Genomic DNA, 25,434 nt, shown 5'->3' with positions numbered 1-25,434 from the left:
CCCGACTTCTTAGCAGGTGCTAGCACTGGGGCTAGGAGCACAAAGGAGAGGTGGGAGTGAAGGGTTAGGAGGAGCATGGGAGGAAATGAGATGCTGATAATACAAAGGCAAATGGAGCCACTCAGTGATCAGTGGCGGTCACTCTTCTTTAGCCAAAGCGCCTCTCCCCTTCCTAAGGCCCAGCCGTCCTTCTTCCACCAGGTTTTTTTTTTTTTTCGTTCTTAATATGGAAAATAAGGATAATCACTAAACTAATTTGGCGAGTAAATACACCCTGTTTGGTAAGGAGATCTCTTCAAGCAATCTGCTCACTGTTTATGTGTTTCAGGAAATCTCTTATTCTGATCTCAAATGAAACAAGCTCCCAATCCACCTGTGGACAATTCATTTGTTCACTAAAGACATTGCCCTCACCGGAACTCTTGTTTGACAGCTCTCATAAACAATCTCTTTGTAATCATTTCACATCATGTAAGAAGCCTTATGAAAGTTGGGTGAATTACAGCTCATTGTCTGGAGACTGGGTCACCATGAAGACTGATGAGGCATGTGAGAAACCCTGGTTAAGATCTTGATTAGGAGAAAGAACATGGATCAATGTAAGAGTAGGTGAGGGATGAGACACAGCGCAGTGGCTGTGAGGTCAGGTGGGCGCAGTGAGGGCCTCTGGGAGAGAGTCCTGTCTCACCACCCACAATATGCCAGGTGGGGGCTCACAGCAGGTCCCTTCATCCCAGGGAGGGACAGCAGAGAGGGAGCCACAATTTCAAAAAAGAGGCAACGCTCTTACTTGAACCCACTGTGCAACATTTTCTTGCTATTTTTAATAGTGATGCTAAACCTCCAGGAAGTGGGAAGAGGTGAATGAATCACTCAATTGATCAACAAGCAAATCTGATGGCAAGAAAACGTATCAGGTGGGCTTAAGGGATATAGGATAAATCAAATTCAATAGTTACTTTCAAAAGCTCATGATGAGCATATACGTTTTAATGTTTTCTTTACCAAGGTTTTGCAATAATTATTACTGAACGCCTACCAAACTAAATTATTACTGAACGCCTACCAAACTAAGAAAACAAGGACGAAGACTATAAATGGCCCTACAGAAATTTGTAGGTGGTCTCTCTTTTTCGGTCCATTCAAAGGTTTCTACATTGGCAACTGTACATCCCTACATTTACATTTATTCCAGTGAACACATTAAGGAGAGAAGCTTGAGGAAAGGCCGAGTTCTCCATTTGATTAAAGACTGGTTCAACGTGTAGAATAAAAACCTTACAGATGACTTTGACCAGGTTTTCAGAAGCTCAGTTCAACACTACACAACATTTATAATTTGCCAAGCAGAATTCTCCAGAGAGAACAAATTCAAGAAATAATAAGCAAGAATAAAGAAAGAAAGAAAAAGCCCCATGCTTCATCCGGAGGGCTGAAGGCAGGGTCCCACAGACTTGAAGGATTATGAGTTAGGAAGAGAGAAGGAGTCGATTCTCATTAGTTCCAGTGGTCCTGTTCTATAAAGTCACTGCAGACACCGAATTAATAAGTACTGAACCACTGCTTCTAGGGGAAAGGCAGTGTTAGGTTCCTACGAGCCTCTGGTCATATTTTTGTCAACCGATTGACACAGAACCTTGTTTTACGTGTTTCTGCTGAAAGATGTCTTGTTTAAAACGTTGTCCATTCATGACATCAAGCTCATGGTGAAGAGTACTGTGCTCATGCCTGAGTGGAGCCCATCAAATGCACATCTTTCCTTCGGGAGGCACACCACAGCTTTCCTGCTCTTAGGGACACCAGACAGCACTTGAGCATGATGGCTGGGGGCCCACTCAACAGTGAAATCACCAATGAAGAGGACTAAAATGTGAAAACATGACACTGAGCAGACTGGGAGAAAAGGACACTTGTTTACAGTCTGGGAGCGGAAATAAGAAGGCAGAGCAGCCCCTCGTTCGACCTCAGCTGAGGACATGCATGTCAGATGACCCACATTTCTCACTGCTCTGCCCATGTCCACAAAGGCCCACAAAAGCACTGCAAGTATTGGTTTTGGGGGTTACAAAAATCTTGGTGGGAGAGTAGGCAAATACAGAGTGCATAGGTAGTGAGGATCGACTGTGCCCCTCGCCCACCTCAGGAACAGCGCCAAGTCGCAGGCTACTCAAAGGCACGAGCCCGCTCTGTGGCACCCCCCCCCCCCATGCTGAAGGGGACGTCCCCTTATTCCCTGAGCAGCCTGGTCAGGGCAGAGTTGGAGCTGAGCTCTCTGAAAGGCCTTAGGAGCAGAGAAGTTCTCACTCCAGTTTCCGAGAAGGTACTCTTACCTGCTCCCTAGAAAAGAAGGGGAAATGGACTATTCTCTGTCTACACATCTTAATCAAGGACAATTTGAATGATCTCAGAAGGGCCTGCAGTTGAAACTTCAGCCCATTTTCCCCGCAGGATATTTAATCTTGAGAGAAGTGCCTCTTTATCAAGCATTTTGCCTTTTCTAATTAAATTCTGGAAGAACACCCAAAGAGCTACTCTTCTTACACTTCCCGAGCATGAACAAACAAGGGATGACCCAGATGGAAGAGGTCTCTGCGAGAGAAGGCACCACTTAGAAGGGCCACTTAATGAAATCAAATCATGAGCTTTTCAAGAGGCCTACAGTTTTGGAGAGAAAAGACAGTGACATTTTGCAAGTGGGAGTTTTTAGAAATTCAGAGGTGACTGACAATGTTTTCAAAAAAAATAAGATTAGGATTAGAATTAAAAATACAATAAAAGAAAACATTTGACAGAGTACAGAAATTGTTACAGTAAAGACAATAAATTAGTTACTGTGGTTGAACAACAACAACAAAAAACTCAGTTCTGAGCTTTTTGGCAACAAATAAGAAAGGAAAACATTTTGACACATAAGTTTTCATCAACAGATAAGTGTCAACATATCAGACTATCTCATCTAGAAAGGATACGTTTTGTGGGTGTCAGAATCCAGCAGGTACTTCCTGTGCCAGTATCAGAATTATTTGTGATGTCTTGGTTTCTGGGTCAGCTCGTGTTCTATATGGCATCACCCTGGCCAGACAACACGAGTGTCATGAGCTGTTGCTCACCAGATGAGTCAACTATCACAGTGGCTCCTACCTAAGGTGCAGAGCGAGAGGCTGCCTTGTGAGAGATCTTACAAAAACACTACCCACTGGTCACTAACAATATAAAAAAAAAAGAATCTGTTGACAACAACAATCTGTAAAACCGGAAGATCTACTGACTTGCACAAGCAACCAGGAGAGGTCCAGGAGGAAGATGCATTTCAATGTCAAAAGAATGTCCCTGGTAAGAAACAACAGTAAGCTAAAGGTATGATTAGATTCCCTGTTACATTTTTGCCCTGGGAGCCAATTTTGGACAAAACGGTTTATGGTTCACCTGAGTGAGTTGTTTCACCTACTGAACAAAGCTGCTCTATTATCCGTTCTGTCTTACGATTACGCATAACCTAATTGCACCTTGTGATAATGATTTTAAGGACCTTGATTCCTTTCAGAACAAATATAGGTTTAATGACTAAAAACAGTAATAATTACCCACAGGACATTATGATGAACCTGGTCACGTTCTCCTAGTTGAATATATCTAACTTCCAGGCACTAAACTCTACTCCCCTAAATGTCCCCCACCTGCCCCTCCTGCTAAGCTAAGCAGACCCCCATTTCCCAGGGTGCTACAGTAATCAAGCTTCCTAATCAGGGTATTTAAATCTGGTTCATACCTGATGTGGTTAATAAGTGCTCATTTTTACTCTCAAAATTGTCCCCACTATAATTAAAAAAAAAAAACACAGTAACAAGTGTTGACAAAAATGTGGAGCTATTGGAACCTCATAGACTGCTGATGGGAATGAAAATTTGTGCAGGTGCTCTGCAAAACAGTCTGGCATGTCCTCAAAAAGTTAAATGTATAGTTACCATATGACCCAGCTATTTCACTCCTAGGTGTATATATAAATATAAATATAAATATAAATATAAATATAAATATAAATATAAATATAAATATAAATATAAATATATATATATATATATTCAAGAAATTATGTCCATATAAGCTCATACATGAATGTTCATATCGCAGTATTCATAACAGCCAAAATGTGTAAACCTCCCAAATGTCCATAAACTGATGAATGGATAAATAAAATGTGTTACAGCCATACAATGAACTATTTTTCAGCAATAAAGAGGAATGAAGCTCTGATACATGTTACAATGTGACTGAGTCTTGAAATCATTATGCTAAACGAAAGAAGCCGGACACCAAAGGCCATACAGTGTATGAGTCCATTTATGTGAAATGTCCCAAATAGGCAAGTTTATGGAGACAGAAAGTAGATTTGTGCTTTTCTGGGGCCAGGGGTGGGGTGGAAGCGAGAGGAAGCAAGGCAGGGACTGCTAATGCATATCAGGTTCCTTTTTTGGAGTGATAGAAATGTTCTTAAATTGATGATGCTGATGACTGCACAACTTTGGGAATATACTAAAAACCATGGAGTCATGTACTTTAAATGAGTGAATCATACAGTACGTAATTTATATTTCAATAAAGCTTTTATAAAAAGTAATAAGAGATCAAATAATAATATAATAATAACAACAATAATAAACCACCCAGTAAGGAAGTTAGTTCTCTGGTTACTCTATACAGCACCAAACACAGGGTACTCAAGACACCAATGGGGGCTGGGGGCTGGGACACCTTTAGCAATGACCAAAAGTAGCGGAACCTCCTCAACTTTTAATAAGCCATGTGAATAAGCTAATCACCATATTCTCAAATCATCCTATTTTGATGGGCGGGGGAGGGACACAGGATGGTGGGTTTCTGTAATTTATTATTTCAGTATAGAAGAGTCAAATTTGTTCTCTGTGAAAAACTACTCACCAGCATCTACAGCAGCATTTCAGAAATGAAGTATAGAACATAAAGGTCTGAGCACTGAGAGGTAAAAACTTTTACTCACTTAAACGTGATCCAAGAAACAAAGGTTTTTATTGACTTAAGTATGTTCCAAGAAAGCACACTGAGAATTAGAATACATTATTTAACCCACTGCAAGATCAGCATTTGAATACAATTTCACCCTGATCTTAACTCACTAAAGACAAACATTTCCTATTCTCTGACCAAAAAGTATTCTGCCCTCAGCTCTCACTGAGTCTTTGCCCCCATTCTACTCACTACTAATCACTCAAAAATTCTCCTTGATACACTAACTATTTTGCTTTGTTTTCTCCATCTTGCTTCTATTTTGGTGAAAGCTTACAGCACTGTCTACGAAGCACATGTCTTAGAGTCCACTCGTCCGATTTCTATGAAATGACAACCATGCCCATTCCAATCAGTCTCCAGGAGAGCCTTTAAAAATTACCATTGTATCAGAAGAAAAAAGGAGTGAAGTCTTCTGTTGAGGATATTACATCACATGCCAAGTGAAATGAAAAACTCAAGAGGACTAATTCTTGTGAAATCAGTTGAAAAGTGCCTAAGTGGATGGAGCAGGCCCCTATTCCTCGACAGAGAGGAGTCTCAAGTCTTGTGGTTTGCAAAACAGATTCTGGGCAAGAAATCAAGTGGCTCCTTCAAGTCCATCTGGCCTCCTCTGTCACGATGGGGTCCTTTCACCAGTATGTGACAACAAGGGCAGTAAAGACAGAAGTAGAAAACCAGAGGGCACAACTAATTCTGCATATAGAATAAGAAAGGTAATACAAGGTACTGAATTAAATATAATCAGAGAAATGTATTTTGTACACAAACACTGCAGACAGACACACAAGGCAGGCATCTGATAGCAAGGTATAACTATAAAGTAAGGAAATCAATTCTGGTGTAAGAGGGACGCAATCAACCCTGCTATTTCCTCCTTTCACATAATCACGTGTTTTAAAAATGAACACCCGCATCATGCCTCCAGCAGAGATTAGTTCTTTGAAATTTCAGCAGGGGTTGAAAAGGAGAGGGACACCTATTTTTCTCTCTTGGTTCTGTTTTTACAAAGTGATACTGATTATGCTTAACAGCCACACAGGAAGACTGTGGACGAGCTAATCAATGACCACATTAATACTAAAGAACATGTTAAGGAAAACGTATGAAGGCTCCTGTCTCCCCTTCTCTCTGGTGTCCTTTGTTTCTTCTGTCCTCCTGCTTCTCTCCATTCTCCGTCAGTTTTGCTCTTTTCTTCTCACCAGATGCTTTCACTAGCCCCACCCCCATTTCCACATGCAGGATTTTCCATCTTAACTGGTCACAATATAGACATAAAGTATACTGTTACTATTTATACAGTATAAAGCAAAAAAAGACATGCATTTCCTGCTACTATTTTCAAGGCATAGGATTTTCACTTTTAAAAATGTTTTTCATGTACAAAAAATGTAGCCTAACTTATTTTATACACAGCAAAGATGGCGAGAGGAAAAATGGAAAACAGGAGGCTGTCAGCAACTTGCCATCAAACGTTACACAGGAGTAAAAACTATTCCACTGTGACCGTGAGACACTTCTCCGAATCCAGCATGGAAAATCCTCTTTGCTGCTGAGGCAAATTTGGGGTAAACTTCTAAAAGTTAGGTATAGGACCCAGCCAAACACCTGGATTTAGAGGACAAGAGGGCAGTCTCTCTCTCTCTCTCTCTCTCTCTCTCTCACACACACACACACATACCCTCGAAGGGACCTCACTGGAATCTCTCTCTCAGCCATCACCCTGCATGGCACAGGTGTAGTGTGTGGAGCAAACCCACTGGTCGACAGTCTGGGCAGCTCCCATGAGACAGAAAGGGTTTCAGGCAATGAACAGACAGACACCCTCTAAGGTGCGGAGAGGGAGGGCTGCAAGTCTAGTTGCTAACCATCAGTTACCCTATTTTGTTTAAATGCTAGTGATTAAGTCGAAACAAAATGGCATAAATGACAGCAAAACATAGAAAAACAAATGTGGTTCCCAGAGTCTGGCCAAGCTGTTATCAATCAATGCTTCATTTCATCTTGGTTTCCAATATGTACTAAAGAGAAATATTTAGCAATCTTTTCACTTCCACTTCTCGAAAGGCCTTGGGCTAACATGTAGAGCTGATCAGATCTATCCTTTCCCCACTCCATGGAGACAACATTCTCACCATCACATCTACATGCGCCGTACAGCAAGTTCCTGTCGTAAGGACTGCAGGCTGGTTTTAACCTTCCTGGGAGAATTCTAACAGAATGACTTCTGACTTTGTTAAGCTATTAGACTTCTCCTAAATTTTTGAAAGATGTCAGGCCACTTTTTATTTCTGGGCATTTAAAAGCAAAAGAATACAGCTATTTTTCAAACAGACTTAATCAGTGGTCTCTTCACCATCCTATAGAATTGAACGATGGTCTTGATCAGTTGTTCCTAATTTGTTTATCTACATTATCAGAACAGTCATGATTTTATTTTTTTTCCCCACTTTTCTGATGAAGAAACAAGATACTTTGGGAAAAATGGACAAACGATTAAGAAGTGAGCCTCAGTGGAAATCATTAATAAAATGCCCAAGAATATATTTTTACTATGAAATTAATTAATATTCAAATCCTAGGAAACTGATGTCTATGGAGGTACTTAATATTTCCTAATTTACCAAATCATTAAATTGTATATCAAATTTTTCCAGAAGCATTCACATAAATGGTGGCTAATTTTTAAACATCACTTTTTAAAATGCTCCTTAGAGAAAGAGACCTCTTATTTTCCAAACCAGATGGTAAACAGATGAGCTAATTTCCAAGAAAAACTTAAAATTCAGCAAGATTTTAAACTTTTACAGCCACATTAGAGCTTTTCAAATGATTCTTGAACAAATTAGCTGGTTCTTTACATTTCAATAGTACCGTTAAGTGTAAATGAGAGCTTTATCTGTATACTGAAACTTTTTCCACATGTAACAGGATATTAAATGGCCAAAAGCTGAAATAAGAGTCACCACACTATAAACTCTCAACTACATAAGACTTGGCAGAGGGTAAGACAAAGAACCACCAAACTGCTCCATGAGAGGAGGTATTTAGTAACCAAGAAGTTAAAAAACCCTGAAAGGGCCAATGTCCCATCTTTTACTTCTTATCGTCTTTGCCCAGATCCTGAGAAAACTGCAGGAGGAGGTGGAGTAAGGAGAACAGAGATGAAGGAACACACAGCCTCTCTTGGCTGCAGGTTGTCAAGACAAGGGCAGCCTTGAACTGGAGGAAGAGCAGAAGCACTGAATTGGATGATGAGGGATGGGAGTTTTGATTTAGATCAGATTGGACTTTTTAATAACTGAAAGTGAGACTCAAAAGCTGTGACAGATCCCTGAGATATAATCCAGAGATGCAGCAGAAAGATCTAACAGAACAGGTTTGAAAGAGATGATGGGAGAGAAACAAATCTGTTTCCTGATGGCATCCTATCAGGTCCAGCCTGTTTTTAAAGTGTGGGGCTCTCTGTCATCTACTGTTTTCAGTTTTAGGCCATGGAGAAATCTAAGAACACCTAATGATTAAATATTAAATCAAAGGTACAGCATGAAGCAAACATGTTTGCTCTCGAATCCCATTGTGTGCTTTGTAAACCCCTTACCATTGTCCACAAGGTCTTATGTAATCTAGACCCTGCCTGTCTCTCTGGCCTACCATGGACCATGCCTCAACTCACTCTGCTTCAAACACACTGGACTGCTTTGCGTTCTTCCAACACTCAAACTCTTCCTGACCTCAGGACCTTTGCATGTACCTTTTCTTCTGCCTGGAACATTCTTTCCCAAACTATTGAGAAAAAGGTGTTGAAATCTCTGGATATAAATGTAGATTCATCTGTTTCTCTTTTCAATTCTACCAGTTTTTATTTCAATGTATTTTGAAGTCTTATTACTACATGCATAATTGTTTAGTTTTGTCATTGATTCACTGGCACCTTTTTGATTATGAAGTGATAATATTTATCACTGGTAATATTCTTAGCTCTGAAATTCATTTTGTTTGATATTAATGTAGCTGCTTCAGTTTTATTTTGATTAGTGTTAGCATGGTGTCTTTTTCTATCCTGTTACTTATAACCTATTTGTGTCTTTATATTTAAGGTGGGTTTCTTATTGACAGCATACAGTTGAGTCTCACCTTTTCTTTCATCCAATCTCATCATCTCTGCCTTTTGACTGAGGTGTTTAGACCACTGACATTTAATGTCATTATTGATATGGTTAGCTTTAAACTATCAACTTGCTCTTTGTTTTCTACTTGTCTCCTCTGTTCTTGGTTGATTTTTTTTTCTGCCTCCTTTTGGATTTAGTAAGTATTTTAAAAAATATACAATGCATTTTATCTTCTATGTTATTTTATTAGGTATATCTTTTTTTTGGTGGTTGACTTATCACATTCTTTGTTCATTATTGTTCAATTCATTTCTATTACCCTGGCACCTGGAAAAATGCCTCAAACCTAGATGAGGTTCAATAAAGTGCTGCTGAATAAATTGATAACAGAGCTAAGAAAAATACCAATTTTGGGCTCAAAACATGGAATATTTATTCTAGTTAACAGAATTTCTAATCAAATAAGTACTATTCCGAAAGCTATATACTTCAACTTTTTTATTGTTTTGAGAGTTTTTTCTTCAAATGCAATAGTTGGCTCTTCATGCCTTCCAAGTTTAGTGTATTAGAAATAACTTTGTGGTAGGTACCTCATTCTTATTATTCTGAACATCTGTGATGTTGATGTCTCAACACAGAAATGGCAGAGAAGGTATAGAACGGAATAAACCTGTACAGAGCTCAGGATGCACCCTAGATGTTATTTATTTAGTTTTTCTCTTTTTTTGAAGAAAATCTTAGTGTGGCATGCTTTCTCTGTAATCTGCCTTTGTCCTTAACATAGACAGGAAAAAATTCTTCCAGCTGTTGAAGACTAACGGGGCATACTTACTATACGGTGAAATAGCGTTAAGATGGAAAAACCACTTCTATGTCAGGCTGATAGAAACCAGTATAGAATTTAAAAAATGAAATTGAATCAAATGAGATTACAATAAGAATAGTAATGTACTAGTAAATGTTGAAGGCATAATGAAATTGCCCACACACTTAGATGTAGTCAGGACACGATAAGTAGACCACACAATGCATTAGAACAGGTCCCACAAGGGTTACACTTCTTTGTGGTACAAAAAAATATGACCCCATCCCTGCCTTCATGTATTATTTCCAGTTTACGATTCTCTAGGGCAAAACTATTCTGAAGACGTGAAAACAGATTACTGTAACTAATAATTAAATGATGATAAATGGCAAATAACTGTAAATAACCCTTCCTACAGAGATAAAGGACACTCACACAATTAAATTATACCTTGTCTGAACCAAAGCTTTTAAACAGTGATTAATAACAAATACAGTATGGAGATTCCTCAAAAGACTAGGAATAGACTTACCATATGACCCAGGAATCCCGCTCCTGGGCATATCTCCAGAAGGAACCCTACTTCAAAATGACACCTGCACCCCAAGTTTCATAGCAGCATTATTTACAATAGCCAAGACATGGAAACAGCCTAAATGTCCATCAACAGATGACAGGATAAAGATGTGGTATATTTATACAATGGAATACTACTCAGCCATAAAAACCGACAACATAACGCCATTTGCAGCAACATGGATGCTCCTGGAGAATGTCATTCTAAGTGAAGTAAGCCAGAAAGAGAAAGAAAAATACCATATGAGATCGCTCATATGTGGAATCTAAAAAACAAACAAACAAAGCATAAATACAAAACATAAATAGACTCACAGACATAGAATACAAACTTGTGGTTGCCAAGGGAGCAGGGGGTGGGAAGAGATAGATTGGGATTTCAAAATTGTAGAATAGATAAACAAGATTATACTGTATAGCACAGGGAAATATATACAAGATTTTATGGTAGCTCACAGAGAAAAAAATGTGACAATGAATATACATATGTTCATGTATAACTGAAAAATTGTGCTCTACATTGGAATTTGACACAACATTGTAAAATGATTATAAATCAATAAAAAATGTTTAAAAAAATAACAAATACAGATCACCTTCTAAATCTGCAAATCCCTGCTACAAAGAGAACCCTCTATAAACTTCAAAAGTTCAAGGAATCAGTTCAACTAGTATTTTCTCTGTAAACCACAGCAATGATGAACACCCATTAGCCAGCAGGTATTCTCATGGAACTTCTAGAAGAGGGGATAAAGTGGGCTCAGACAGGGTCCATAAGCGTTGGTCTCTTTGGGGCTTATTTCTCCTTCATGATGGGACACTGCTGGTGTGATGGTATGCAGTGCTTGTATCGTAACATTTAGGTCACAATCAACATTGAGTCTGTGTATGCGTGTGTGTGAGGGGGTACAGATGTGCATATGTGTATGCATACATAGATGTATGGAGGAAAATAAACATGAGTGTAGTCCTTCATTTACTGATGGGAACACAGAACCTCTCCAGATACCACTAAACTCCTAACTAAACACATGCCAGGTCCCAAGCTGATCTGTACTACAACCACCTCTACCACCTATTCCTTCCCAGCACAGTCAGACAGGCAAAAGGAAAAAGTAAATACTCATATTAGGAATCAACAAGGAGGTCCCCGACTTCCCATCTCTGATTTCACTAAATGACTCTAAAATCTGGAAAGCAAGAATCAACCTTCTGCTGAGGCAGCTGAGGTGTAGCGTTCTTCAGAGGCTGGAACAGGTCCTGGCTTTGTGCCCTGTGATACAGGGCATCCCTTCCAGGGACCAGGAAGGCAGATGACATGCATCCACACATGCACGTGCACATGTGCTCCGGGAAGGGGTGCTGCATCCCCCAGTTTACTGTGAAAAGCCCACAATCCTGCTGGACCTGGAGAATGGAAGGCTGGCTCCCCCACTCATGGGTGTCAAGGCTGGAGAATAAAGGCCTTCCTCAGTCATCACTGAAACATGTACAGTTCCTTCTCCTTTTTTGACCAAGGGCGGTCCTCAGCAAGGACGGCCGGGTCTTCCATCCTCTCCAAGTCTGACACTGCCTGAGAGCCTTCACAGCCTCAGTGAAATGGTGCTGAGGGCATCCGCCCTAGGAACAGGCAGAGAAAACCTACCATCCCTGAAAGGCGACTCAGCCCCTAAAGGGAAGTGAACAAACTGACATCAGGTGGGTGTCACTAACAGGAGAGATGAAAGAAAACATTAAAGAACAAAAGAATGCAAATTCGACAAATGATGTAATTAACATCATGTAATTTTTGTATTAAACAAAAATATTTCCTGAAGCTAAAATTAAAAAAAATTTTTTTTCACTTTAAATTAACTTTTATTCATTTTATTTTATTTTGCTTTTGTTTTTTCCTTCTACTTTTACTGATATATAATTAAGTTTTCTTAAACTTTTAAAGTTGAATAACCTAACTAAGAATATTCTCTCCCAGGAACAAAATAAGTAGGCTGGAACAGGAGTTGGCAAACTTTCTGTAAAGGTCAAGTTAGTAAATACTTTGGACTTTGTGGGCCATATGGTCTCTGTTGAAGTTGCCCAACTTTGCCATTGTAGCATGAAGGCAGCCATAGATAATACATACATAAATGAGTTTGGCTGTGTTCCCATGAAAATTTATTTATAGAAACAGGTAGCAGGATGGTTTTGGCAAGCAATCTGTAGATCCCTGGTCTAGAAGGTCAAATAAAAAATCTATCACAACACAGGAAAAAAAGGAAAAAAAAATAGATCAGATACAAAAACTAACAGTCTTGCCTGCACTAACATTACTCTTTAAACAAACAGAAAACCAATCCATACATGATAGCAACAACAGTTATAAAACTCAGAAAGGAAATTGATAAATATTAAGAAAATTATACACTTAAAAAATTAATATTTAAAGTTGAATTAATATAAAAAATTCCAATCCAAATCCCAACAGCGTTTATAGGGGAAACGAGAAATTACTTCAAAGTTCTTACGGAACATTACTTCAGATTTGCCAAGAGAATTTTGCAAAATAAAGAATAGTGCAGGGAGATTTTCTCCACCAGATATAACCATATTATAAAGCCATGGAGGGATAGGTATGGCTCAGTGGTAGAGTGCGTGCTTAGCATGCACAAGGTCCGGGGTTCAATCCCCAGTACCTCCATTAAAAAAAAAAAAAAGGCATGCAGTAGTGGCACGTCCGTGAAGCCTGCCCTGCCTATAGCATAACCAGAGACAGAGTGCACTGAAAACTTCAATTAACTCACACGGAGGGAAACGAACATCTGAAAACAGCAGAAATCTTGCCAGAGAAGACAGTCAGGTGGCCACTCCTGGTTCTGGTAGCAGAACAGATGAAAATCACCTCCAGAGTGGAAATACTGAAAAAAGTCTGATGCTTGGACACCAGGGAAATGAAAGGAAGGGCTGGAAAGTTAGTGGGACCAAAGACGGAGGTTTTGGGAGACATCACTTCTGGAGGGAGGGAGATGACTTGGAGGATCACATCCCTTGGATGCTTGATGGTGAGGGGAAAAAAAGGAAGAAGCAAGCAATAGAAATTAAGGGTCCTTTGAAAAGAAAAGAGATTCACAAAATCAAAAGACATATCCCGCGCTGTCCTCTCCCCAAAAGGCACCATTTATTAAACCGACAGTTCCCTGTACTGAGAGAAGATGCACACAAGCTAAGAAACCTAGTGGGCTCTCATCTCTGCCCGCACAGAATCATCAGCTATTGCTGGTCCAGCCATGAAAACATAAGACACTTCAAGATGAACAGAAAACTGCAGGCACACGTGAAATCAGCCAATGTTGAAGAATTTATTGTGATGAAAAGAAATTAATTCCAATTATGACTCTTTTCATTTCAAGTTATAACTAATGTTCCATTATTCACCTGTATTTTAGAAGTAGAAATTAGATACAAAAGAAAAACAAAACAAAACCCAAAAGCTCAAAAAGAAAAAAAAAAAAAAAAAGGAAGATCAGCTCCTTTCTGAGAAAGGCAGAAGGAAACGAAGTGCGTCATTACACACCTGGCTCTGGGGGTTGCTGTAACAATACAGTGACTAGAGAAAAGAGGCGGTGAAAAAGCCCATTAGAGACGGGAATCTTAAAAGAGAGCGCCAACCTATCATTCTTCTGAGCAATTATTTCAATTTTTTAAATGACTGAATTTTCTAAATTGGAAAGCATTTATTCAAATAGTTCTGAGATCTTTTCTGTCTACTTTTGAGGCAGTTGTTCACTGTGATTCTTTTCTGGGCATAATTCATATTTACTTTTTAACTTAAGACTTTCACAATGTCCAAGGTATCTTTCTATTTCTCAAGACTTAACACTTACAGTTCTTTCAAGGAGTTCCATCATATATAATCTGGTTGCTAAGCAACAGGGTTCTTTTGATGAACTGTCATCACAATAGAGGAGGACTGGATCTGAAAGGTACAGTGTAAAATCTTTCAAGTAAAGATACAGTCGTATAGATTATTCTACTTACTGATTCCACAAAACTTCCCACTGCCTTATTTCTTTCTGGTAACCTTTTAGGCTTCATTAATGAAAAGAATAGGAAAGCACACTTCATACTGATGGTAATTAAAACCTGTAAAACATGGAATACTCAAGCTTCATTAGAGTCCATCTACAATCATATTAAATCCATCCACTGAGCAGTTAGGCATATGTCAATTTAAGTAAGAGAAAAATATTTTCTTTTCCTATTATGCATTGTGTGACCAAGGATACCACTTAAGATTGCCCTTCCTGTAACGTTCAATATCAGTTTCACACCAGGACTGTGCAATTAAAATGTTAGCTGTCTCAAGCTTTTCCTCTAAAACTCTTGCTCCAGTCTTCCAGGCTATCTTCAGAGGATGATGTCAAATGCAAATGTTGAAACATAACAATGTTCACTGTAAGTTGTCTTCATGCCACTGAAATTTAAAATGAATAAAATAAATATATACATGGGGCAATCTTCAGTTTCCTTTTCTCTCATTATTGGAAGATTTCTCTAAGAAGCAGAATGAAACTTAATATTTTGAGTGGCTTTTGCCAATCATTCTGAAGGCTGGTGCTTTGGAGATGGGAACTTGGATCTGAAGATGTGAAGGAAGAAAACTGTTAAGAAATATATATCAGTAACAACAAGTGGCACCTATCACAGTCAACTATTTTTCTCTCCAGCCTCACTTGTATTAATAATTAATTAGGCATCTCCAGGTACCAAGTGGTACCTGACTACTGCATTGCATTATCCTTTAAAATGCGTATCATTTATGGTAGGATTGCAACACACTTGGAACACTGTTTTCTTCATGATTACTTTGAGCCAAGACATTCATACATGAAAATACAAACTGCCCACAGAAGCATGCTTGATGATGCCCTAAACTAGATGTTCACCTGATGATGCCCTAACCCAGATGTGCACCCGGCGAGTCAGGATACTGCAGCCTGCTCCTTGCACACTGAGTAATCTGCTGGCTGCCTTTTCTTGGCCTGTGTTTATAGAAAAAAATAACTTCTATCACATAAATGATACTTGCTCTCTAAAAGTACAATGCTTACTCCATAAGAGGATGTGATTCCTAGGTGGAGAGACCAGACTTGGTAAAATGTGACCTCAATGAAAAGATTGAAATATAGAATTATTTGCTCAAATTCTAATGCTTTCAAGATGGTAATAGAAAAATTAATGGAAATATTGATCAGAAATATGATTCTTTTCTACCAAAGCACCAGTTTTCAACCATTCAAAAACTTCTCACTCCTCAAAGGCTACCTCTGCTAGAAGGAAGGATAAGACAGTTATATCTACACCTCCCTCCCAAATAAATATAGAGCTAACCCCTTTGTAGTTATCTCCCAAAAGGGAAATGTGCAGAAAAGGGCTCCCCAAAGTATATTCCTCAAACAACAACAAACACAATTAATAGGGCCACCAATCTTGTATCAAAGTCAGACACTCAAATAATGGGATACTAGGAAATTAGGAACAGCTTTCCCAAGAAGGACAACTAAAAGTACTGAATGAGTTATTTTACAATATCCTCTTACAAGCCTCAAAGACGTAATTGCTACAGTGAGGCATTACCAGGCCCAATTCTAGAAGACTAGTACCCAGCGGGGTAAATGTACTACGCAGGAGTATTTGCTAATTTAAAATAAAGAGCTGAGAAGCTGAGCTTCTTATTTTAACAGCTTCAAGGGGAAAAGAGGACTAAAGTAACAGCCAGGGGCTACCAAAGGTGGAAAACATAGTGAACCGCCCCAGGCTCATCTGTGGTCCCAACAGTGACTGGGGGATGGAGTGACCCCCAAGGGATCCAGCCTTGGGCAGAGTCCCAGCTAGTTTGCATCAACTAGGTCACCCAGGGAATCTCAAGTCTTGAGCTCAAATGAAGCCAGTCACCACCACAGTCCCTCACCCTTGGCAGAAGCAAAAGAAAAGCCCTGTGAAGGAAAATCAGGCACATGTGACAATATAAGTGAGAAAACCAATAGCAACAAGAGAAACAGAGATAGCCTTTGAATACTGAAATTATCAGTTATGGACTCTAACACAACTATACCTACAACATTCAAAGAAATTAAAAGCAAAGCCTGAATTTTCAATAGGGAATTGGAAACGATTTTTTAAAGGAGCTGAAAAAGAACCAAATAAAAATTTTAGAATGAAAGAAAGAATAATCAAAATCAATAAATTGGTGGAAGAATTTAACAGCTAAGATACAAGTGAGCAGAGAATTAGTAAATCACAAGATGTCAGAAAAACTATGCAGAATGTATCACAGAAGAAAAGATGGAAGAGGGACAAGAGGCGTGGTGGAGGCAGTGAGAACGTCTAACATACATTCACCCAGAGTTCAGGAAGGAGAGGAGTGAGAAATGGGGGAGAAGCATCATGTAAGGAGGTCACAGCTGAGAATATTTTAGAACCAATAAAAGACATCAATCCATGGACTCAGAAGGACTAATGATTCTCAAGCAGTACACAGAAGAAACCCCCACAGACACATATCACAGTGAAACCGGAGAAAAACAAAGATAAAATCTTATGAGAGGCCAGAGGAAAAAACAGATGACCTTCAAATGACTCATCCTCAGAGTAGACACTTCTCAGCAGAGACAAGAGAAGCTGGAAAGACAGTGGGATGATACCTTCAATATGCTGAAAGAAAATAACCATCACACCAGAATTCCCTATGCAGCAAAAATATGCTTCAAGAATGAAGGTGTAAGTGACCTAAGCATCCATTGACAGATGACTGGATAAAGAAGGTGTGGTATGTATATGTACAATGGAATATTACTCAGCCATTAAAAACAATTAAATAATGCCATTTGCAGCAACATGGATGGACATGAATATTATCATACTCGGTGAAGGAAATCAGACAATGACAAGTATCATATGATGTCACTTATATGTGAACTCTAAAATATGACACAAATTAATTTATTTACAAACCAGAAACAGATTCACAGACATAGAAAACGGACTTACGGTTGCCCAAAGGGAAGCAGGGAGGGATAAACTGGGAGTATGGGATTAACAGATGCACACTACTATATATAAAATAGATAAATAACAAGGATTTACTGTATAGCACAGGGAACAATATTCAATACCTTGTTATAAACTATAATGGAAAAGAGTCAAAAATATATATATGTACAACCAAATCACTTTGCTATACACATAAAACACAATACTGTAAATCAACTATAATTCAATTTATAAAAAGAATAAATGTGCAATAAAAATATTATTTAAAAAAAAGCAGAGTTTGCCAAAGAAGACCCACACCAAAGGGGCTAAGGGGTGTTCCTCAAGCAGAGGAAAAATGATTCCAGGTGGAAGGAATATAAAAAGGAGTAACACACAAAAGGGACATATGTGTGTCAACCCAAATAATACAGACTGCAGAATGCACTTACAGTATCTCACAGGGCTTACCATACACAACACACAAGACAGCAACAGCATGTGAGCCAAAAGGGGAGATAAACCTTCTATGCTCTTGGAGGCAGGAGCGGTGCTAATTCATTTTAGACTTTGATAAGTTAGAGGTGCATGTTCTATTTTCTCTGGTAACCAAGTAAAGAAACACATTAGTGGGAGGGAGGGATCAAATGATTTTTTAAAATATAATCCATCTAAAAGAAGGCAAGAAAGGAGTGAAACATAAAACAGATGAGATAAACAGAAAACAAAACAAAACGTGGTAGATTTTGACCCAAATATATCAAATTACATTAAAATATAAATAGACTAAAAAGAAAGTTGGTATGGAATCACAGAGCTTTAAAACTCACAGAGGCTATAAAGTTTTTCTAAATTCCAAAGTTCACCTCACTCTCCAGGTTAACCCGGCTATTAGGGTAACATTTAAACTCCTTAGCATGGCCCCTTGTGAGGATTAACACAATCCTCTCCTGCCTCATTTTTTTTATCCCTCATGGCACTCCCATGGCCACCACACAGGACAGGGCAGCTAAAGATCCCCCCCGAGGGGCTGTTAAATATTCAGTAAAATCTAAAAGAGGAGAAAAACTTTAACAATACTGTATGGTTCGAGATTATCTTGGTAAATTAATCACTTGAAATATCCTGTTACTGGATAATGAACCTTAACCAGCTATGATGCAATTTCACAAGAGCAGAATCACGTCTGTTGCACTCATTTTTGTGTACCCGATACCAAACACGGTGCCTGGCACATAACAGGTGCCCAGCAGACACTGACCGTGTGAACTGTGTTAATGTGCGACTCAGCTCAACTAATGATTCTCATGGGCTCACATTAACTTCAAAGTACAGGAATGAGAGGTGACAGCTGGAACATGCTAATACCAGTCAGTATTCACCGTCTCCTCTGGACGGGACCACCACCATGGCCATCACCATCCTAGCTGATCACCTGTAGTTCTTTTTACGAGCAAGGCCCTGTTCCTAGAAATTTTTCACATATTGAATCATTTAATACTCGTAAGAACCTGGTGAGGTAGGCACTATTACGATTGCATTTTATAAAACAAGGAAACCGAGGCACAGAAAAGTTAAGAATAACTTGCTCAAGGTCACAAAGCAAACAAATGACAGAGCTGGGATATGGCCCTGAGTGGTCTGACTCCGAAGTCCATGCTCTCAGCTGCGATTGCTGACAGCTTCCCCAGCTATCAACGTTGTCCGTAAGAACCTGTAATGTGGCTGAATGATGTTACTAAAGATGGCTGTTTCATCAGGAGTACCTATATTATGTACTGTTACAACGTGACCCAAAAAGAAAATACATCTCACAATGTGCAGCCAAAATGCACTTGCAGAATCATGGCAGGTCTCCTGTAGCCTTTCACGTCTTCTCTCTGCACCCGTGAAGAGGGAACTCGGTGGCCCAGGACACACGGCTTGTTCTCTGCAGGTGTCAGGGAAGCCGGAGCCCACCGGTGACCCAGGCTGAGAAGTCGGTACGAGAACGATTATGAATCATTCAAAGCTGTAAAGAGGCTGAGACGTCCCACCCAGATTACGGACCTTGGAGAGGTGAGTATCGCTGGGCTGGCAAGAATGCAGAGGCTGTTTTCACATAAGAAAGCAAGAAACCTCGTCTGCTTTCACTCCAGGAGAGTCAAGTCGATGAAGAGGGGAAGGTACCTCAGAACCTCAAGAGGACTTGTTCTTTAAGCAGCAAAGCCGGACACCTTACCCAGGTCTCCATCCTCACAGCTCAGCAGCCCACCTCTCCCCTGAATCACCAGAGAGGGAGCAAGGGGAGGGGAGGAACTGAGCCCCATCACAAGGGAGCAAGGATTTCTGACTCACACGACCTTGTTTCAATTCTCAACTTTAAAAGAGAAAAACCTTGAACAAGTTATTTTACCACTGTGTATTCATTTGTATCTACCTCACAAGGTTGCTGTGAAGACAAAAACACAATAAACCCACTAAAGAGCCCAGCACGGAGCCTGACATGGAGCAGACGTGCAATATATGTCAATTTCTTAGACCCCCTTTCCAGTCTGCCCGCTCTTACCCTTAGATACCACTTTTATTGTGTTGTTTGTGTTCATGATGTTTTCTGTTTTAAATGGAGTCACTCGAGGAAAGCAATGAGGTAGTAATTATATAGTGAGGCCGTGTGCACACAGCCTGACCAACAGAAGGAAGCTCTGTACACATCTTCTGATGCAAGGCCTGCACCAGCTTGTAATTGCTGTTTTTGTTTTCACAAACCTTTATGTTTTCCAAAGAATCCAATCCAAGCCTGCAGACATGTCAGCCAAATGAGTTCTTTTGTGCTGAACACTTGCCCCCAGAACTGAATTCCTCTCATTTTCATCAGTGGAAAATGAAGTGCTTGTAAAGTGGCATGCTTCAGGGGACCAACAGCCAGAGGCCTGACAACCGATAGGTCTGCACGGTGGGAAGGCCTTCCCCAGTTCTCCTGACCTGGCCTAGTAATTGCTGCAAATGCGACATGCTGGGTCCCACACATCTCTGAGACAGCCATTACTTCAGAAAATGCTGCCAGGTAAATTAAGGACAGAGATAAGCCTTAGTTCTAAATTGTCTTCACTGCTGCTGCTTGAGTGACAGCATTTGACACTGAGCCCTTCTTCTGCCATGTGGAAAATGTGGCCAAGATGGGTCAGAGAATCTGAGCCATGTCCTTAAGTTTACACAGCCCTGCCAAAGAGTTAAAGGCCTGGGCTGGGGTCCGACTTTGCCTCTCATATGCTGTGTGGCCTTGGACAACTCATTCAACCTCTCGGAGCCCAAATTTCCTTCCCTCTCACAGTAACACAGCACAGCTATGAGAATTAAGGAGTTTATGCTATCCTTTTTGTATAGAAAAGAATTAAGTGCAGTTTTTCCTGTTGTAAAAATATGGACTACTATACCTGCTACTTATTTGGATACAATTTACTAACTACTAGTGGCATCATTTGGTGAATTCTGCTTCTGTCGTTGAAGATGTAAAGACCTTTCCAGCCAGATCCTAGTATGTCAATGGGAGAATACTGAGAAATGGTGTGTATCAGTCAGCTCAGGGCATAGTAACAAAAACCACAGACTAGGTGGAGCAAACAACAGCAATTTACTGTCTTGCAGTTTTGGAGGCTGGGAAATCCATTTTCAAGGTGCCATCAGGTTCATTTTCTGGCAAGAATCCTCTTGTTGGCCTACCACCTTCTCACTGTGTCCTGACATGGCAGAGAGGGTCAGCAAACACTCTGGTCTCCCGTCTGACATGGACACCAGTCCTACTGTATCAGGGCTCCACCATTACGACCATATTTAACTTTACTCACCTCCCTAAAGATCCCAACTCCAACAGAGTCATGGTGGGGGAAAGGGCCTCAACATAGGAATCTGGGGACAGCAGGGCACAATTCAGTCCACAGCACCATGTTTGATGTGTGACTTTCCAGAGATTTTCTGGCATACCTAGACATCCCTTTCCCCACAGACAAACAGGATTCTGCAAGTGCATCCAAGGTGCTGTCTGGGTGGATATAAGGCCCTGGCTTCATCACAGAGTGGACATGGAGTCTCTTCCTGTAGTGATGACGTAGAATGGGGTGAGGAAGTTTGTGTCACCAGGGCCAGTGATCAGGTTGGGGATGGGGAAGAAATTGCACCTCACTAAGCAAGCTAACTTAATTTGGGGTTTCAATTTGATTACTGAGGATATAAAGTGTCCCACTGAGCATACAGCTATGCTCTGTCCGAACAGAAAGCTCCCAGGTCCTCTGCACCCTGGCCAAACAGTAACGGTTATGACTTCAATCAATACTGGTTGGGAACTGACCACAACCCCGGCACTGTTCTAGGCCCTTGGGATCCAACCATGAATAAAACAGGCAATAATCCCTGCTTTGGGAGAGCTAGCAGTCTGGTTAAAGCTTATCACCTCTTCATCTTCCATCCCTACCTAGAACGTTCTTTAGTTTCAGAGTCAGAGCCGGGTTTGGAAGCCTAGAGAGAGACTAACTTTGGGAACGTTGCCTCACCTCTCTGCACCTGTGTGTGCAGCTGGCCGGTGGGGAAGGGCAGGCGTGGCCTATTTGCTGTTAACCCAAGTACCACCATGTGAGCAACATGCCTTGGATTTTTCTCTGTTTGCTTGCTTGGAACCTCAGACTTTCCTGCATGGGTCCCTGGACAGCATATTATAGGGATGGGGGAATAAGGAAGCCAAGGGAAGGAGACAGAAAGGAACCACAGTTGTCAGACTGAGGACAGTTATTTCTACCTTAATCGAGGGAAATCAAATCTCTACAGAACACTGACACCCAGGGATGGGAAGGGACATGTTTTAGCCTAGACTCAGGAGGACTCAGCCCAAGTGTCCTGACACCCCTCCCCAAGACAAGCACAGTGCAATCTCCAGAAATTTCGTGAGGATTAATGATGTTGTGAGCAGAACACTTAGCCTCAGACCTGGCATGAGGCACGTGCTCCATAAAAGAGGTCCTGATGACTGTGCAGGGCAGCCCTCACACAGGACACGTGCCCAGAAAGCATGGCCCTATCTCCCCACTGGAATGAGGGTCATGGCTGTGGCCTCATACGGCCATCGGGGATGCAGTCATTGTGATATGACATAGAGAGAGGTCCATATGAGAACAACAGAGCCCAAGCTGGGGAGACTGAGGACTCCAGCATATGACTGAAAGGCCAGCATCACAGCTCTGAATGGGCCCGGAAGGAGAGCCAAGAGCCTCATGGAAGGGCAAGGGTGGGGAGCCGCTGGCCCAGGAGGAAGAAGGGAAAGGTATGCCTGGGGTCGGGGGCAGGCACCAGGGCCTGTGCTGGGGACAGGTCTCAGGCGGCCAGAGGGTCTCATAATTCTGAGGGTGGGGCACTACCCAGAGACACCAAGTTTTGGGGGCTACAAGGGCCCTATCGTACTTGGCCTACAGAAAATGTCCATGACACAGGCTGGACATCGATCATCTTTCTGTGCATTATGTGTATATGTAAAGCACTGGTTAAGTGTTTTGCATATAAATACAATCTTTATAACAACCTATGAGGTGGGAATTATTATTATTCCCATTTTACAGTTGCAGAAATGGAAGCACAGACAGGTAAAGCAATTAGCCTAAGGTCACACAGGTGGTAAAGGATGGAGTTGAAATCAAACCCAGAGTCCAAGGTGCTCTTACCAGGAAGTACACCATGCTGCTCACTGCCTCTCTCTCCCATATAAAGCTTAGTTCCTCTCCTCAAAAAGCTCATCGTTCTCCAATCTTCTCCAATAGACCACAGGCGGGCACTTTTTCTGTAAAGGGCCCAACAATAAACATTTCTGGTTTTGCAGGCCACTTGATCTCCGTGGAAACTACAGCACTCTGCCATTGTAGTGGGGAATCAGCCACAGATAACACAGAATGAATGAGTGTGACTGTGTTTCAACAGAACATTATTCATGTTCACTGAAACTTGAATTCCATATAATTTTCACCTGTCACAAAAATGTTCTTCTATTTTTTTCCAACTATTCAAAAAATGTAGAAGTCTTTCTTCACCCATGAGCTGTACTACAACAGGCAGCAAGCTGGATGAGGTCCTCAGCTGCAGACCCCTGCAATGGGTGCACCTAAGTCCAGGACGCCCTGCGCCGTTCCCCTCCCTGACCTCGGAGGGCTGGGAGTCCCCACAAGCAACCAGACTGTCCTGGGCCCCACCTCTCACACAGGCCCCGATGCCCACAGGCCTAGTGACACACTCAGCCTTCTTAGATAGGCAAGGTGGCCTTCTTAGATCAAGCATGTGGTGCAGCCAATCCACTCAATGACCTGAAATGCACTGTTATTTCTATATTAAGACCAACTGAAGAGGAAAGAAAAAAAGTAATGGAGCATCACTCATCATCAGGGAAATGCAATCAAAACCACAATGAGACATCACCTCACAACTGTCAGAACGGCTCTCATCAAAAAGAACACAAATAACAAATGTTGGTGAGGATGTGGAAAAAAGGGAACACTTATACACGGTTAGTGGGAATGTAAACTGGTGCAGCCACTATGAAGGAGAGTTTAGTATGGAGGTTTCTCCAAAAACTAAAAATAGAACTACCATAGGATCCAGCAATTTATACCACTTCTGGGTATATATCCCACAAAAACAAGAACATTAATTCTAAAAGATACATGCACCCCAATGTTTATAGCAGCATTATTTACAATTGCCAAGATATGGAAACAACCTAAGGGTTCATCAACAAATGAATGGATAAAAAAAATGTGATACACATACATACACACACACACACCATGGAATAGTACTCAATCACAAAAAAAGAATGAATTTGCCATTGGCAGCAACATGGATGGACTTGGAGGGCATTATGCTCAGGGAAATAAGTCAGACAGAGAAAAGACAAATATTGTATAATATCACTTATATGTAGAAACTAAAAAAATACAACAAACTAGTGAACAAAACAAAAAAGCAGCAGACTCAGATATAGAGAACAAACCAGTAGTTTTTCAGTGTTGGGGGGAAGGTGGAGGTACAAACTGTGTGAAGTGTAAGACAGGCTCAGAGGTGTATTGTACAACACAGGGACTATAACCAGTGTTTTGTAATAACTATAAATGGAAAGTAACCTTTAAAATTTTATGAAAAATAAAAAATTTTTTAAAACTTAAAAAGAAATGTATCTAGTCTCTTCTAATGGCTTACACATGGATTCACTGAAGACAGCTCTAGGACCCCTGCTATTTTGTTTATTTTGGTCTAATATCCCACACAGCTAGTGTCCTTTGAAAACCACTTTAAAACATGCTGATGTGAATGAAATACGATTAGTCACTATCTGTTATCTTCTCCTTAAGTGCCTTTGCCAATGACATCTGGTCACATTTCTTTTCTCTAATTCTCTGTGTAATTAAGGGGCCTGCACCAACGTTTTCTCTCCTTTACTAGATAATTTTAGTGTGGAAAAATAAAAGCCAATCTTTCTGAAATTAAAATTCACACCTTCAATTAAAATAGCCCAATCTCTTACCCTGTGTAATTTTAAAACTTTCCACATGTCTTTGTAACAGACACGGACTCCTCCAGCCTCCGATCTGACGTGAAGATCTCGGATGAGGTTCAACATCTTCCTCTACAGAACTCTCATTTTTGTCATAACCCAGGCTTGTCTCTCCAGAACCCTCTTCCACTGGGGTGGCTTTTAAAGCGTGTTTATTCACCCCTGCTACTGGCCCTTTATCCCCTGGGAACGTGATATTTTGTACCAGGTACTCAAGTAGAAGACCCCAACAGCATCACTTGGACTTCAGTCCAACCAAGTGCATCCAAATTTAAGTGGTTTTGCTTCCTTCACCAGTACTTTTTCTGTGATCCTTCCATTTC

At 40.6% G+C, this 25,434-nt stretch overlaps 1 protein-coding gene across 12 annotated transcripts in view; it reads right to left on the bottom strand.

Moving 5' to 3' along the window:
• PDE8B (phosphodiesterase 8B) overlaps positions 1–25,434 on the bottom strand; it is a 287,039-nt gene that overhangs the window by 138,247 nt on the left and 123,358 nt on the right. The window contains exon 1 of one of the 12 annotated variants that reach the window (XM_032474650.1): positions 18,016–18,060. The exons of the other annotated variants lie outside the window; for them this stretch is intronic. Coding sequence (XP_032330541.1) covers positions 18,016–18,045 — 30 coding nt within the window. The 5' untranslated portion in view covers positions 18,046–18,060. Of the gene's footprint in view, positions 1–18,015; positions 18,061–25,434 lie in introns of those variants that run through there. 12 annotated transcript variants of the gene reach the window in all.

Source organism: Camelus ferus, chromosome 3, assembly GCF_009834535.1.
Source record: "Camelus ferus isolate YT-003-E chromosome 3, BCGSAC_Cfer_1.0, whole genome shotgun sequence".
Lineage (NCBI taxonomy): Eukaryota > Metazoa > Chordata > Mammalia > Artiodactyla > Camelidae > Camelus > Camelus ferus.
The sequence above is the reverse complement of the archived record's forward strand: the minus strand, read 5'-3'. Positions and strand labels throughout refer to the sequence as shown.